The sequence below is a fragment of the Nicrophorus vespilloides genome, unplaced genomic scaffold (genome assembly GCF_001412225.1).
Source record: "Nicrophorus vespilloides isolate i.1.1-1 unplaced genomic scaffold, Nicve_v1.0, whole genome shotgun sequence".
In the NCBI taxonomy this organism is placed as follows: Eukaryota; Metazoa; Arthropoda; class Insecta; order Coleoptera; family Silphidae; genus Nicrophorus; species Nicrophorus vespilloides.
The window spans coordinates 97,507-112,983 of NW_017099089.1; the positions used below are offsets into that span (position 1 = coordinate 97,507).

Below are 15,477 nucleotides of genomic sequence, written 5' to 3' on the forward strand. Positions count from 1 at the left end.
TTTTGAAGTAGTAATGGACTTTACATCAAATTAGCACTGATAATATGGAAAATATTTACTTATCTAATGGCGATTTGATCACTTTAGAATTAAAATTATTTGGGGTTTACGTATTACATATGAAATCTTTGAAACAATTGTTGAAAGTGTTCCAACTTGAAGAAAAGAAAAAGTAAGTAATCAAATATAAATGACAAAAAAGGGGTGTTGAGAGGTTTCGACCTGACACTCACCACTTTGTTGTAGATAGTAAATGATAATTATTGTAGATAGTAAATGATCCCACCGATATGTGACTGGCATACGGGTCAATAGGACCCAGCTAAATGTGAAGGGGTTTCCAGAAGGAGACTCATTACCGGAAGAAGAAGAAGAAGAAAGGGGTGTTGGATTTAAGCAGATTATTTTAATCTTTTCTATAGTAACGAACTCTTTATCAAACTAATAATCCTGTTGTACTGGTTTGTATGAGTGTGTGATTAATGAAAAAAAACGAGGAAGTAAACAAACGCGATTAAAGTTGTTGAAATTATTTGCAACACGATCTTTGTTTATTTAGTGAAACGTACGTAATATATCTATTAAATTAGATATTGTTACTTTGTTTGTGTTACAAAGTATCAAAAGTTTCAAAACAATTTTGAAAGTGTCGCCAACCTCTGAAAAAAAAAACGGGGATTAAAACAACCACGTATAAACATGGTAACAATTGTGAAACAATCTAGCGCTCAGGTGTCTTTGAATTGAATAAAAAGCAAAACAATCGCAATTTGAAGATGAACGGAACAGTGTGCACGAAAATGCAGTCTCCGTTTGAGATAGAATACGAGGAGAGTTTCATGGATGGTGAAGCTGCGAAGCTAAAGACGAACATTTCGAATCTGTACTACGACAGGACCGTGTCCATCTCGTGCGAGGAATTGTACCGGCTGGTGGAGGATCTGTGCAAAATGCGTAGGACCAAAGACATCCACGACGATCTGATCGTGCTGATCGCCGAGTTCCTGAATCTGCAGCTGATGAATCTGGTTTGTCACATTGATAATCATTTCTTGCACAAGTTGAAGGCCCTCTGGTTGATGTACTGCCACAAGAGCAGACTCGTGAAGAACATGTACATGCAGCTGGAGACGTACTCGTATAGGCAGGACAACGTGAAGCTGAGCGTCACGCAGATGTGTATGGAGATGTTCAAGAATATTATCTTGAAGGACGAGACGGTGAGGAATAAGTTGGATCAACTGTACGTTAATATTGAGTTGGAGAGGAACGGCACACCCATCGACCAGAAGCTGATTAAAGACGTGGTGTCTATGCTTGATCACTTGGGACTTTACGCCTCGCACTTCGAAGACGAGTTCCTGCTCAAATCGCTGCACTTCTACAAAAATAAACGAGACGTCCTTCTTAAAGATGATATAATCAAGTACTTTTATTACGTGCAAGAGAAGATAGCTGAGGAGAAGAGTCGGGTTGCGTCTTACATGAACGCTGAGACCTCCGGGCATCTCATAAGGCGCGTTTACCATGTACTAATAGAGTGCGAGCTAGACTCTATAATCGATAAACTCGAAGCGACGAAGATCTTCGAAACCAACGACTTCCAAGATTTGGTAGTTGTTTACGACCTTCTGCTGTCCATCCCCAAAGCCAACGAGCAGCTTTGCAGAATCTTCAACAAACACATGATGCAGGTGGGAGTCGACCTAGTCTTCAACCCTGCCAGCGAGGAAACCCTTATCGAGTATCTTCTGAACATGAAGGATCGCGTCGATGAAGTCGTAACCAATTGCTTCAAGAGCGACAAGATGTACACTGAATCTATAAAGGATTGCTTCAAAGCTTTTCTGAATCAAAGAAAGTACGTGCCGGCTCAGCTCCTCGCCAAATTCATCGACATTAAGATGAGGGATAAACTAATTCCTGAAGATCTTCTAGACAAGATCATGGTTCTGTTCAGATTCATCGAAGGAAAGGACGTTTTCGAGGCCTACTACAAGAGGTACCTTTCTAAACGACTGCTTTTAGGAAAATCCTCCAGCCAGGACGCCGAGAAGTACATGATTGGCAAGTTGAAATCTGAATGTGGAGAAGGTTTCACATCCAGATTGGAAGGCATGTTTAGGGATATAGACTTAAGCGAGAATCTGACCACGTCTTTCAAGCAACGACCTTCCAATTGCAACCTACCCATTGAGTTCACAGCGCACGTCCTGACCAGCAGCTTTTGGCCCATGTTCACCAAAGACCGCATCAACCTCTCCGACAAGATGATGGATTACCTAACGACTTTCCAGGACTTCTACAAAGCCAAATATTCCGGTAGAAGTCTCCTTTGGGTTCCAGGACTTGGATCGTGCTTGATCAAAGCGTCGCTTCAAAACGGCAGCAAGGAGTTCCAAGTATCGCTCTACCAAGCAGTCATCATGCTGCTCTTCAACGACACTGATCAGCTAACTTACAAGAGTATCAGACTGTATCTGGACTTGACCGACGATGAGTTGGTGCGAACTCTTCTATCCCTGATTCGACGGAAGGTGAGGCTCCTCATCAAAAACCCGGCTCTCGGAGAGATCAAGGACGACGATGTCTTCTCCTTGAATCACGACTACAACAATAAGCTGTTTCGTATAAGGATCAACCAGCTGCAGTACAAGGAAACTGAGAAGGAGAAGAAAATAACCGAAGAGGAAGTTTGCAACGATCGCCATCTCCAGATTGACGCAGCTCTGGTGCGTCTGATGAAGCAGAATAGGAATATGAGGCACAACGATCTGATCTCGCAGATCTTCCAGATCCTCAAGTTCCCCATGAACCCCAACGACATTAAAAAACGAATCGAAATCCTCATCGAGAGAGATTTCATAGCTCGAAATCCCGATGACAAAAACTCTTATTTCTACGTTGCATAATAGTAAAACTTTAAATCAACACTCAAGCTATGATCCAACCATAAATCTTCAATAATCAACAGCAACCATGTCCATAAACCAATTCATACTAAATGTATTTATATAAATTAAAAAAATATAGTAGTTTGAAAACTTTCAAATTTTTTTCTTTCATTCTTAAGACCACTTAACAAATGCACTAGATGTCGCGACAATCAGCTGTCAGGTGACGTTTGTTATGTTTAGATATTTTTTTTTTCAAACAGTTTGGAGGTTATATTTTGATTTGATTCTGGTAATAATGGGAATTTAATCTGAAATAAATCGATAATGTATACCCTTGTGCATGGATTCTACAAGTACATGGTGCAGAAGGATGAATACTGCGTGCTCATCCTCGGTCTGGACAATGCTGGAAAAACGGTAAGAAAAAAATGATATCAAAAACATATTGTCTAAAATCTATCATTCCATTAGACTTACCTCGAAGCTGCAAAAACGAAGCTCACCAAAAACTACAAGGGCATGCATCCGAGCAAGATAACAACAACTGTTGGCTTGAACATTGGGAAAATCGATGTGTCCGGGATCAGACTGAACTTCTGGGATCTGGGTGGTCAGACTGAGCTCCAATCACTGTGGGATAAAGTATGATATAACCATGGTTACATCAACAAGTTGTTTATTGTTATGTTTGTTATTAGTATTATGCAGAGTCTCATGGTATCATTTACATAGTGGATTCCAATGATAGGGATAGGATTGATGATTCTAAAGAGACTTTTGGTGAGTGATTGTTTTCTGATCTTAATTGGTTGGTTCAGTTAAAAAACGGCTGTATTTGGTTTTCAGATAAAATGATAGGTAATGAAAATTTGCAGGGAATTCCACTGTTGGTTTTAGCAAATAAACAAGACATTCCTGAGTGCATGGGTGTTAGGGAAGTGAAACCAATATTCAATAAGAATACACATCTCATTGGAAAAAGGGATTGCATGGTCATGGCTGTCTCTGCTCTTACTGGGTAATATATTTTATTTTCAATCTATAACTATTGTTTTCATAAATTTAAACTACATTTCTACACAAATTTTAAATCTTAACATAATCAATGATATAAATACAATATTATTGAATTCATGCTTGAAAACAAGCCAATTTTTAAGTTTTTTTTATAAATATTAGATAGATTTCAACTATCTAATTATAAAAATGTATTACTAAATTTTTTTCATATTATCGCAATTATTCACAAAAGTATTTCTATGATTCAAAATTTAAAGTGAACAAAGATTGGTTTACGAAACAATATGATTTTTAAGTTTATCGTCAATTTCAAAGAATATCATCGATGACTCACGTGTTTATTACTTACTCTCATAATGTAATACTTCGAATGTGCAATTTATATAAACTGTTGACAAAAATTTAATAATTTGATTCAAACTGTTATGAATTATACAATTTGCAGATAAAAACATCAATAGAACTGTAACAAATATAGTTAAAGATTTAATTAAGATGTTTTTATCAACAAATTTAGTTTAGATACATTTATAGTATAAAATAGGTTATTTCTATATATTTGTTACTTTCTTCGTATTACACTTCAAAGTACACGTGAAACCTATTAATTATTTCTTCTTTTAAAAATCATAGGAAGTAGAGAAGATTTTTTCTATTATCGCAAAATTAATGAATGAATTTAACTTATGTTTGATGATACTAACATGATTATTAATTGACTTTAGACCGAATTAACTTACAAATATTCGTAGGAACGTACAATTATATTAATAATTTTAAAAAAATCATAGGAATTAGAGAAGATTTTTTCTATTATCATTAAATTAATTAAACCAATTAACTTATATTTGATAATACTTACATGATTCTTAATTGTCTTTAGACCGAATTAACGTACAAATATTCGTACGAACGTACAATTATATTAATAATTTAAAAAAATCATAGGAAGTCAGAAGATTTTTTCTATTATCACAAAATTAATAAATCAATTTAACTTATACATACAAATATTTTTTCTAATACTTGTTTAAAGAAAATAACATCACAATCGGACTATTAATTAACTAAAATATGTAGTCTATTTAAAAGTGGGAATTTCCATCTTTTTGGTAAAATTGTATCCTCCTAGAGCAGAGGTTCCCAAACTTTTTTGTGTCGTAAACCCATTGCCATGTTTCGGTTTTGGGTAGACCCTCTACTTACCTGATATTGATTTTTTTGTAAATTTATTATTTATATTGGGACATCTTATAATTATTAAGATTTTTGCTCTGAGACTGCGCGTATGCTTGTAACAAGATGATACTGGTATATCATTATGTGCAGGTTTTTACAAGTTCAAAATGTATTGCGACCACAAAACGAATGCCTACATCCTACAACTTACACAATTTTATAAACATATATAATAATTTTTTTACTTCATAAGTACTTTTATAAATAATGTATATGTCTTTATATTATAATGTAAGTAAATAGGTAATATCAGTGTATGTTGAGATCCTCATTTTTTTTCGCTGACGTATACCACTTGCAGGTTGTCATAGACCACTGGGGGTCGATATTCACCACTTAAGGAATCACTGTTGTAGAGTCTTGCTGCTTTTACCTGTGTCCTGTCAACGCCAAAGTAAAACCCCCAAAGTGTACGTTCGAGCGAATATCAAGTACGTTCGAGCGAACGTTTACTAAAAAAACGTATAAATCAATTGAGTTAACTAAAACATAATATTGAATGATTAATAGTAATTATCTTGGGATATGTTATACAAACATATAATTTAACGTTCATATAAATTCATGATGGTCGTTAATGCAAAAGTAAAATGATGATTAACGTAATAATTAAATATGTCTTGTTTTGTATTAATGTTAATAGTATATTGCGTTTATGGTAAATGCAATGCGTTCCTTTATCGCTTGACGCAAGGACGAGTTGGATGATTGAACATCAGCAGAGGATCCCAAACTTTTTTGTGTCGTAGACCCCTTGCCATGTTTTTCGGTTTTGGGTAGACCCTCTACTTACCTGATATTGATTTTTTTGTAAATTTATTATTTATATTCAGACATCTTATAATTATTAAGATCTTTGCTCTGAGACTTCGCGTATGCTTGTAACAAGATGATACTGGTATATCATTATGTGCAGGATTTTACAAGTTCAAAATGTATTGCGACCACAAAACGAATGCCTACATCCTACAACTTACACAATTTTATAAACATATATATTTTTTTTTACTTCATAAGTACTTTTATAAATAATGTATATGTCTTTATATTATAAGATAGTATAATGTAAGTAAATAGGTACTATCAGTGTATGTTGAGATCCACTATCGTGGACCCCCATTTTCATTTCATGGACCCCAATTATTTTTTTTCGCTGACGTATACCCCTTGCAGGTTGTCATAGATATTCACCACTTTGAGAATCACTGTTGTAGAGTCTTGCTTCTTTTACCTGTCTCCTGTCAACGCCAAAGTAAAACCCCCAAAGTGTACGTTCAAGCGAACGTTTACTAAAAAAAAACGTATAAATCAATTGAGTTAACTAAAACATAATATTGAATGATTAGTTGTAATTATCTTGAGCTATGTTATACAAACATATAATTTAACGTTCATATAAATTCATGATGGTCGTTAATGCAAAAGTAAAATGGTGATTAACGTAATAATTAAATCTGTCCTGTTTTGTATCGTTGCTAATAGTATATTGCGTTTATGGTAAATGCAATGCGTTTCTTTATCGCTTGACGCAAGGACGAGTTGGATGATTGAACACCAACCATGAATAATGGATATATTATGTAGATCGTAATGGGTTTTGTGCATATAAAGAAAACATGTTTTGTTCTTAACCTGTTGCAGGGAAGGAGTGGACGAAGGCATCCGATGGCTCGTCGACTGCATAAAACGCAACGTGTACATTCGACCTCCGAGGAACAACGAGAACTGACGAACGTAACCCACATAAGTTACAACTAATCTCAATACTAATTCGAACTGTTCCCCCCTACTTTACTATTATTGTTATTATTACTATTTCCCATTGCTACAGCAACAACTTTTAACAAACATCTATCCTTAATGTATAAATGAAAAACAAAACACGTAATTTTTAAAGATACAAGCAAAAATCTTTCATTCCTCAAAATATAACTAAACCTGAAAAAAATGAAGTAAATTGTGCGTCGGGAAAAAGTTAATGATAACAACGGGAACCGCTGTTTGCTTTTGTTGCGCGGTTTCGCGCCTTATCAGTGGGAACCATCGCCGCAGTGATAAATCTTTATCAGAGCCAGAGCCATGCCTCATCCAGTTTTGTAATACCTACCATAAATTTCTCTGTATTAGGTATGTGAGCATAAGCTGTGTGTTTTTTTTTTGGATTATTGTAAGGATCGTTCGAATCTACACAGCGTTTCAAGAAATCATCATGTATCCGTATTACGAAAACGAATGGAGCGTTTTGCCACCTGAATTGAATCGAAGGTAAACAACCGCACAAAGCTTCATTCCCAAATGGCCGCTTTTTCCTCTTATCACAAAATCCACTGCTATCGTCCAATTTTTTGTTTTTGAGAATTCGGTTTATTTCCATATTCATACATGCACTTTGTTTTGTTTTGTCTTTAATACATTTGCATCGTGCATAAATAATCAACGAAACATATGTTCAAGAAAGTTGTTTATCCGCCTGCTCTGACTAATCTTTTATCATCAAAATAAGTGAAACAATTTTTTTTAATTGTAACTTTTTGTCAAACAAACATTGATTACATATCGTTCTTTTTATTTATAAATATTAATAATTTTGTTTTTAATAATAAAAGAAACCCTATTTACCGAAATTACGCCTATAATATCCAAAGTAATCAACGCTACAATATTCACTATTTTCAAATGTTTTACCTTCTTTCTCCATGACAACAAATTTTAAACTTCCATTAATTATTACTTTATAGACGTTATTGCAATTGTTTCCTTATAAATTTATTTAGATTATGATTATATATAATTTTATTTATTTAATTATAAAAAATACATATCAATACAAATCTCATGACTACATCTAATGAGCTTGAAATTTCATGACTATAACGTTTATTTTTTTTGTTATATACATTTTAATGGTTCCTAACTTTTTTTTTAAATTAAATTTTCTAATATGGTTAAGTCATTAAAACATACTAAGAATGAAATCTCCATGACAACATATACAATTGATTATTTGAAATTTCATGACTATAACGTTTATTTTTTGTTATGTACATTTTAATGATTTCTAACTTTTTTTTAAAATTAAATTTTCTAATATGGTTAAGTTTATATCACAAACTATCAATGAAATTACCATGACAACATATACATTTGGTCTATCCATTGCATTTTTTTCTTTGTTGCTATGGAGAATTTGTTGATGATTGCCTGGTTCAGTGGGCGACGAACTATACTTAAAATTAGAATCATGACGACGATTCATAATTTTGTTTTGAAAGAAAAACAAATGTGAAAATCTGACATTTAAGTTATTTGCAGTTATGTTCCTTCGGTTATTACATTAAAATTAAGATAATTAGAATATTGTTTTTTTTATGTAATTTTAGAAAGACACTAAATATTATGTATGTAAATATGAAATTTTAGTTTCAATTTTGTTCGTTTCTAATTCAAGAATTAACTCCGTTTGTCGACGTTTAGTAATTACCTTTAAATCAACTACGACCATTGAATATACAATTTAGTATATATTTTTTTACATTCATTGTACTGAAATTGATTTGAAATGCATTAAGAACATTCCAACAGCTTGTATAGAACTGGTATGAAATATATTGAACTGACACACGTCAAAATGGGTCATTGTTTGACTCCATCACCATTCCATGACCATCTTAGATCCAAGAATAGCTTTACTTAAGATACCAACATTTTTTTCTTCTTTAAATTGAATTTCAGTTTTAGAAACCTTCAAGGTGTGAAATAACAGAAAATTAATATTTAACTAAAAATAATCATTAAGAAATTACATTATTCTAAGAATGTTTTTTTAATATTTAATTAGTGAAAAAATATCACATCACAATTATTTAATAAAAAAAGAACAAATGCATCAAAACAGATCAAAATCCAGATCCAAAATTATTATATTTTATTAAAGAAATTATCAATTTTTGTCTGGACACTTAATTTGTTTTTATCACTATAATCTTCTTGTAACAAGTTAGAGCTTTTAGAATTTTGTTCGTAAGTCCGGGAGTTCGTAAGTCGGGGGATTCTTGTATAAGCTTTATTAATTTAACAGTACTTATTTCTCTTTATTAAGTAATAATTCATTGTTTTTATCAAGGTTTTTACAATTTATAGATTTTTTATTCCTAGAAATTGTACATATGCTTTGTGCAATATTTCACGAATTGGAAATTCAAGAGAATCAAATTAATTCATACGCATTCAACAATATTCCTATAACTTTTTTAAATGCATTCATCTGAATTTTCTTCTATGGAAAACCAATGTTTCCAACTAATTCTTGCGAGCAAATTCCACGTAAATTCCATAAGATAAAATCTATTTCAATAAAGCGTAACTGTGATCCGAATACTTATGTTTATATCACCTTATTTTTGCATAGTTTTCCATTTTACTAATGATTATTCTACAATAATATTGTTGTTTCATTGATTTTTATTATTAAACAATTAGTGTACTCTTAATTATTCATTAATTGCAAATATGTTTATAATTGCTTTCAAATTATATTTAAAAAAAATCACAAAAAAATCTTATGTTCTCTCAATACATAAAATAAACATTAAACTCAATGCAATATTTCAATTACAATAAGGTGCATCAAATTTATATCAAAATCTCCTTTAGTTTTCATATTGATGTTTACATCGTATTCGAAATGTAACAAAAGTTTTAGAAACCCTGTTTTTCTCTTAACTTAAAATTAAAACCCAAAACAAGTTCAACGATTCTGCATACAATTGTATACACAAATATATTTATATATGTGCGTATTTCCCTAAAAATAAGAAATTCTTCGATCAAATTTATTTATAATTTCTTCTTCTTGGAATTGACAATTCAAAAATTAATTCCAGGCTTAATCAAATCTGGAGCTCTAATCATGCGTTCAGTTCAACGATCCTAGATTTCCAATTGCACCGTTGATGCATACGTTTTACACCGTGTTATCTACTTATATTCACTTAATACTAATTGGCAATAGCTTCATTCAATTGCAAACATTACACGATTCATTTTATTATAAAATTAATAAAACGTATGCAGACCTGACGTCACGTAATCGGGAGCGACGTTGCCAAGAAGAGCAATCAATCGATCGTCCTATCATTCCAATATTATTATCCGAAAACAAATGATACATTTGACAATAAGAAAAGGACTACTTGTTAAATTTTGTCATTTTTTTAATGAATTTGTATATTATATATAATAAATTTAAATTATTGATTTTTTTTACAAAATATGATTGTTTCAGGGAATTTTGCAATTGAAAAGAATTAAATTCTGTTTTATTTATTTAAAATTTCCAAAATTTTAATTAAATTAAATTGGATTTTTTGATTAAAGAGATTTATATTATCCATAAACAGAAAATTATTTAAATTCTTTATTATTTTCATTTTTTTCGTGATTTATGTTACATTATTTCATTAAAACTAAGAGAATTGGTGTAAATTTATGGATTTTGTTTTCGTCCAATCGTGTTTTATGAAATGGAACCAGTACAATTTTTGTATTGAATTGAATCGATTGATTTCTGAATTTACTATAAATAAAGCATCAAAATCTTTCATGAAACTTTATTGTTACTCCTGTTGTAAATTATATACAAATGTTGCATTTTTTAGTTAAAACTAAGTGAATGAGTAACATGCTTTAAATTTATGTATTTTGTATTTGTTGTTGTACAAATTATATTATATGAAGGTTTTTCAAATCTTTCAACATATAAAAATTTGTCTTTTATGCAATTATTTTCTAATTGGAAGAAAATAGTGTTTTTATCAATGAAATAAGTGTAAACTTCTGAAATTTGATTTAGTTATTTAATGATATTGAAAATTTTCAGGATTTTTATAATGTTACAACTAAAAAAAGCAACAATTTAATGTAAATGAAAGTTCCAATTCGATATAACTAAATTAATAAGTAAAGTAAACTTGTCTAAATTGATTTGTGTGATAAATGTAACATTAAAGATTAATTTGGAAACGTTTTATGAACGTTTTTGTGTTACAAATTAAGTGAATTAGTCGCGTTGAATGCTTTAAATTTATGTATTTTGTATTTGTTGTTGTACAAATTATTTTACATGAATGAAGCATATGGGTTTTTGAAATCTTTCAATATATAAAAAAATACTTTTTGAAATTATTATTTTCTAATTAGAAGAAAACAGTGGTTTTATCAATGAAACAGGTGTAAACTTCTGAAATTTTATTTAGTTATGGAATGATATTGAAAATTTTCAGGATTTATTTATATGAAAATGAAAGTTCCAATTAAATATAATTAAATTAATAAGTGAAGTAAACATTTCTAAATTGATTTGTGTGATAAATGTAACATTAAATATTCATTTGGAAACGTTTCATGAACGTTTTTGTGTAACAAATTAAGTGAATTAGTCACGTTAAATGCTTAAAATTTATGTATTTTGTATTTGTTGTTGTACAAATTATTTTACATGAAGGATGGGGTTTTTGAAATCCTTCAATATATAAAAATTTGTCTTTTTGCAATTATTTTCTAATTGGAAGAAAATAGTGTTTTTATCAATGAAATAGGTGTAAACTTCTGAAATTTTATTTAGTTATTTAATGATATTGAAAATTTTCAGGATTTTTTATAATGTTATAACTAAAAAAAGCAACAATTTAATGTAAATGAAAGTTCCAATTAGATATAACTAAATTAATAAGTAAAGTAAACATTTCTAAATTGATTTGTGTGATAAATGTAACATTAAAGATTAATTTGGAAACGTTTCATGAACGTTTTTGTGTTACAAATTAAGTGAATTAGTCGCGTTAAAAGCTTTAAATTTATGTATTTGTTGTTGTACAAATTACTTTATATAAATGAAACATATGGGTTTATGAAATCTTTTAAAATATAAAAAAATTGTCTTTGTGCAATTATTATTTTCTAATTCTAAGAAAAACAGTGTTTTAATCAATGAACAGGTGCAAACTTCTGAAATTTGATTTAGTTATGGAATGATTTAGAAAACTTTCAGGATTTTTAATAATGTATAAAAAATATGTAAATTCTTTATTATTTTGAATTTTCTCGTGTTTTATGTTACATTATTTCATTAAAACTAAGAGAATTGGTCTAAATTTATGGATTTTGTATTCGTCCAATCGTGTTTTATGAACGGAACAAGTACACATTTCTAACGAACAATTTTTGTATTCTATTTCTATTTATTTATTATTTCAAATTATTTTATATGAATTAAACATGGGTTTTTGAAATTTTTTAATATATAAAAAAATTGTCTTTCTGCAATTATTATTTTCTAATTGGAAGAAAACAGTGTTTTTATCAATGAAACAGGTGTAAACTTCTGAAATTCTATTTAGTTATGGAATGATTTTGAAAATTTTCAGAATTTTTTATAATTAAAAGATACAACAATTTAATGAAAATAAATGTTCCAATTGGATACAATTAAAGTAATAAGTAAAGTAAACATTTCTAAATTGATTTGTATGTTGAATGTAACAATAATGAAAACGTTTCATAAAGAAATAATTAGAAGAAACATTTTTTTAATGATTGACATTCATGAAAATTCTTCATGATATAATATAAAACAAATATATATTATTTTGTATTATTATTAAATGTAAATGTTGCTTTGCTTTGGTATAATTAAAAGAATAGTGCTGATGTTAAAAAGAGATCAAATTTGTAATTTGTCCTTGTAAGAAAATATCACTTTTCCAATTGGAAAGAAGAGACAGGTCGCGTTTCATGAATGATGCAGGTAATAGGTGCGGATGTGGCAACGCAGCGCAGAGCCGCAGCAGATCGGTTGTGTATGTCAAATAATTTATTGGGATGGTCTGAAAAAAAAGCGCATAGAGTTTTTGGCCCTAATTTATAAGTTGAAACGAAGTTTTTTGTAGCCCGGTGTTTTTTAATTTTGTCCGTAGACGAGACGAGAGAGAGATTTTTCTTGTTTTTCGGCCGGCGGTGCGAGAGAGACTGTGTGCGGCTGTTCTCTACACACAAAAAACATAGAGAGACAGAAAGAAAGAGAAAATAAACGCAGGTATTTTCCTATTTTGTGTGAGTGTGTGGGGGCACCATTGATTTTGTACACAGATGTCAACTTAGGCTAGGTTCATCAGCAGGACAGGTGTAAATGTGTTTTATGAGAGATTCCAATAAACTGCAACAATCGTACTGCACACCTGGCTCACAGCCGACACATACAGACCACAGACACAGAGGTACACCTGTAATGTAGTGCAAGTGACGGGAGCCAAAAAAAATAAAAAGAAAACATCAAAGACCAAATCAGATACGATTCCAATTTGATCAACCACAACAACAATTATTATTTATCTTTTGTTTTATAATTTCCAACACCCACCCAATTTATTTTTGTTTCAAATTTTTAATTTCAAACCATTCTCTACCTGTTTCTTTCTTTCTGTTTAAAGTGATTATTGTGGCTTGTTAAAAAATTGACTTTGTTGTGTGCGCTCGCTGACTATATCCTCCCTTTCTCCCAGCTATGAACGCTTCAGAACATGGGTAACTATATCCTTCTAACACAATCACAAAATCTTAATTATTAATTTTTCTTTCAAAATCTGCAGATTCAATCCCTCTTTTAATATGGCCACCATCAAGCAGGTCATCAATGAGGCTGTGGAAAGAGGTAATTTATTATTATTAATTATTAAATTATGATTGTTTCATTTACAATTGGTTTTAGTGCGAATGCCCACACCAATGCGGCTTCGTGACCTAATCAGACAGATCAGGGCAGCTAGGACAGCAGCTGAGGAGAGGAGTGTTGTGAATAAGGAGTGCGCTTACATCAGGTCCACCTTCAGAGAAGAGGACATAGTGTGGAGGTTTACAACGTTTTAACCAATTGGATTCCTTATAATCATTTGTTTTTATGGATTGCAGATGCAGGAATATTGCAAAGCTGCTGTATATCCACATGCTGGGTTATCCTGCGCATTTCGGGCAGCTCGAATGCTTGAAGCTGATTGCAAGTCAGAGGTTTACGGATAAGAGGATTGGGTATTTGGGGGCTATGCTGCTGCTGGACGAGAGGCAGGACGTGCATCTGCTGATCACAAACTGCCTGAAAAAGTGAGTTTTGGCTCTAGTTTTTTTTAGCAATTGTGTTATATGCGTTATTGTGTTTTAGTGATTTGAATTCCTCGACGCAATTCGTGATTGGCTTGGCTTTGTGCACTTTGGGGGCGATCGCCTCGCCGGAGATGGCCCGAGATTTGGCCGGAGAAGTGGAGAGGCTGATGAAATCCCCGAACGCTTATATCCGCAAGAAAGCTGCTCTGTGTGCGTATAGGATTATTAAGAGAGTGCCGGAGCTTATGGAAATTTTCCTACCGGCCACCAGAAGCCTTCTCTCGGAAAAGAATCATGGTAAGTCTACAACTGATTATTATTAATCCCAGCGTCTAAAGTTTCATAAGAACATGCATAAATTCATAACAGTATTATAACTCAATAATCAAGTTGCAAACAATAACGAAAGTGAATTAAGCAGGCAGTTAAAATCAATATAAAACTATGCTAAAGAAATAATCTTTATGATTCTAGTTGCTTGTATTAATATAACTTACTTGCCAAATATTGTGTAGTGAAAAACCTATCTTAATATGCACATTCAGCTCAGTTAAAGTGCATATATTTGATAAATGTTCGATGATACGTGCATGATTATTCACTTGTGTATAAACGTCAGGTACGTTAGTGCGAACGAAGATGTGTATATATAAAAATATTTACTATTACATTCGTTTAGCGTACGACAAGTTGTGTATGTTGACTCTATGAGGTAATAACTGAAGTGTTTATATTTCTTGCGCTTTTTAGTATTCCAGTTACTTGCCAAGTATTGTGTAGTGAAAAACCTATCTTAATATGCACATTCAGCTCTCGTAAAGTACATCTATTTGATAAATTTGATGATACGGACATGATTATTCACCTTTGTATAAACGTTAGGTACGTTAGTGCGAACGAAGATGCGTATATATAAGTATATTTACTATTATATTCGCTTAGCGTACGATAAATTGTGTATGTTGATTCTAAGGAAATAACTTAAGTACTGATATTTCTTGTGCTGTGTCGTATACCAGTTGCTTGTATTAATACAAGTTACTTCCCAAGTATTGCATAGTGAAAAGTCATCTATAATATCAAACATGCAATAGTATTATTGTACATACGAATTACACATATAAATACAGGCTTTTTGATACATGTTCGATGATACGTACATAATATT

The 15,477-nt window shown here is 31.4% G+C and overlaps 2 protein-coding genes and 1 pseudogene across 4 annotated transcripts in view; all 3 read left to right on the plus strand.

The window, feature by feature from the left end:
• The first annotated feature begins 776 nt into the window (after positions 1–776).
• Positions 777–2,912, plus strand: LOC108563983 (annotated as a pseudogene).
• Positions 2,913–3,221: 309 nt separating this feature from the next.
• Positions 3,222–6,903, plus strand: LOC108563988 (ADP-ribosylation factor-related protein 1). The gene is made up of 5 exons (XM_017922850.1): positions 3,222–3,314; positions 3,369–3,539; positions 3,596–3,677; positions 3,744–3,915; positions 6,798–6,903. The coding sequence occupies exons 1-5, from the start codon at positions 3,222–3,224 to the stop codon at positions 6,883–6,885; spliced, it is 606 nt and encodes a 201-aa protein (XP_017778339.1). The 3' UTR covers positions 6,886–6,903.
• Positions 6,904–7,114: 211 nt separating this feature from the next.
• Positions 7,115–15,477, plus strand: part of LOC108563986 (AP-1 complex subunit gamma-1) — a 16,740-nt gene continuing 8,377 nt past the window's right edge. The window contains exons 1-6 of one of the 3 annotated variants that reach the window (XM_017922849.1): positions 7,333–7,421; positions 13,643–13,736; positions 13,802–13,863; positions 13,921–14,062; positions 14,121–14,309; positions 14,368–14,606. In XM_017922849.1, the coding sequence (XP_017778338.1) occupies positions 13,717–13,736; positions 13,802–13,863; positions 13,921–14,062; positions 14,121–14,309; positions 14,368–14,606 (652 nt within the window). In that variant the 5' untranslated portion in view covers positions 7,333–7,421; positions 13,643–13,716. Of the gene's footprint in view, positions 7,422–12,981; positions 13,249–13,642; positions 13,737–13,801; positions 13,864–13,920; positions 14,063–14,120; positions 14,310–14,367; positions 14,607–15,477 lie in introns of those variants that run through there. The other 2 variants (XM_017922848.1, XM_017922847.1) reach the window with 2 other exon arrangements.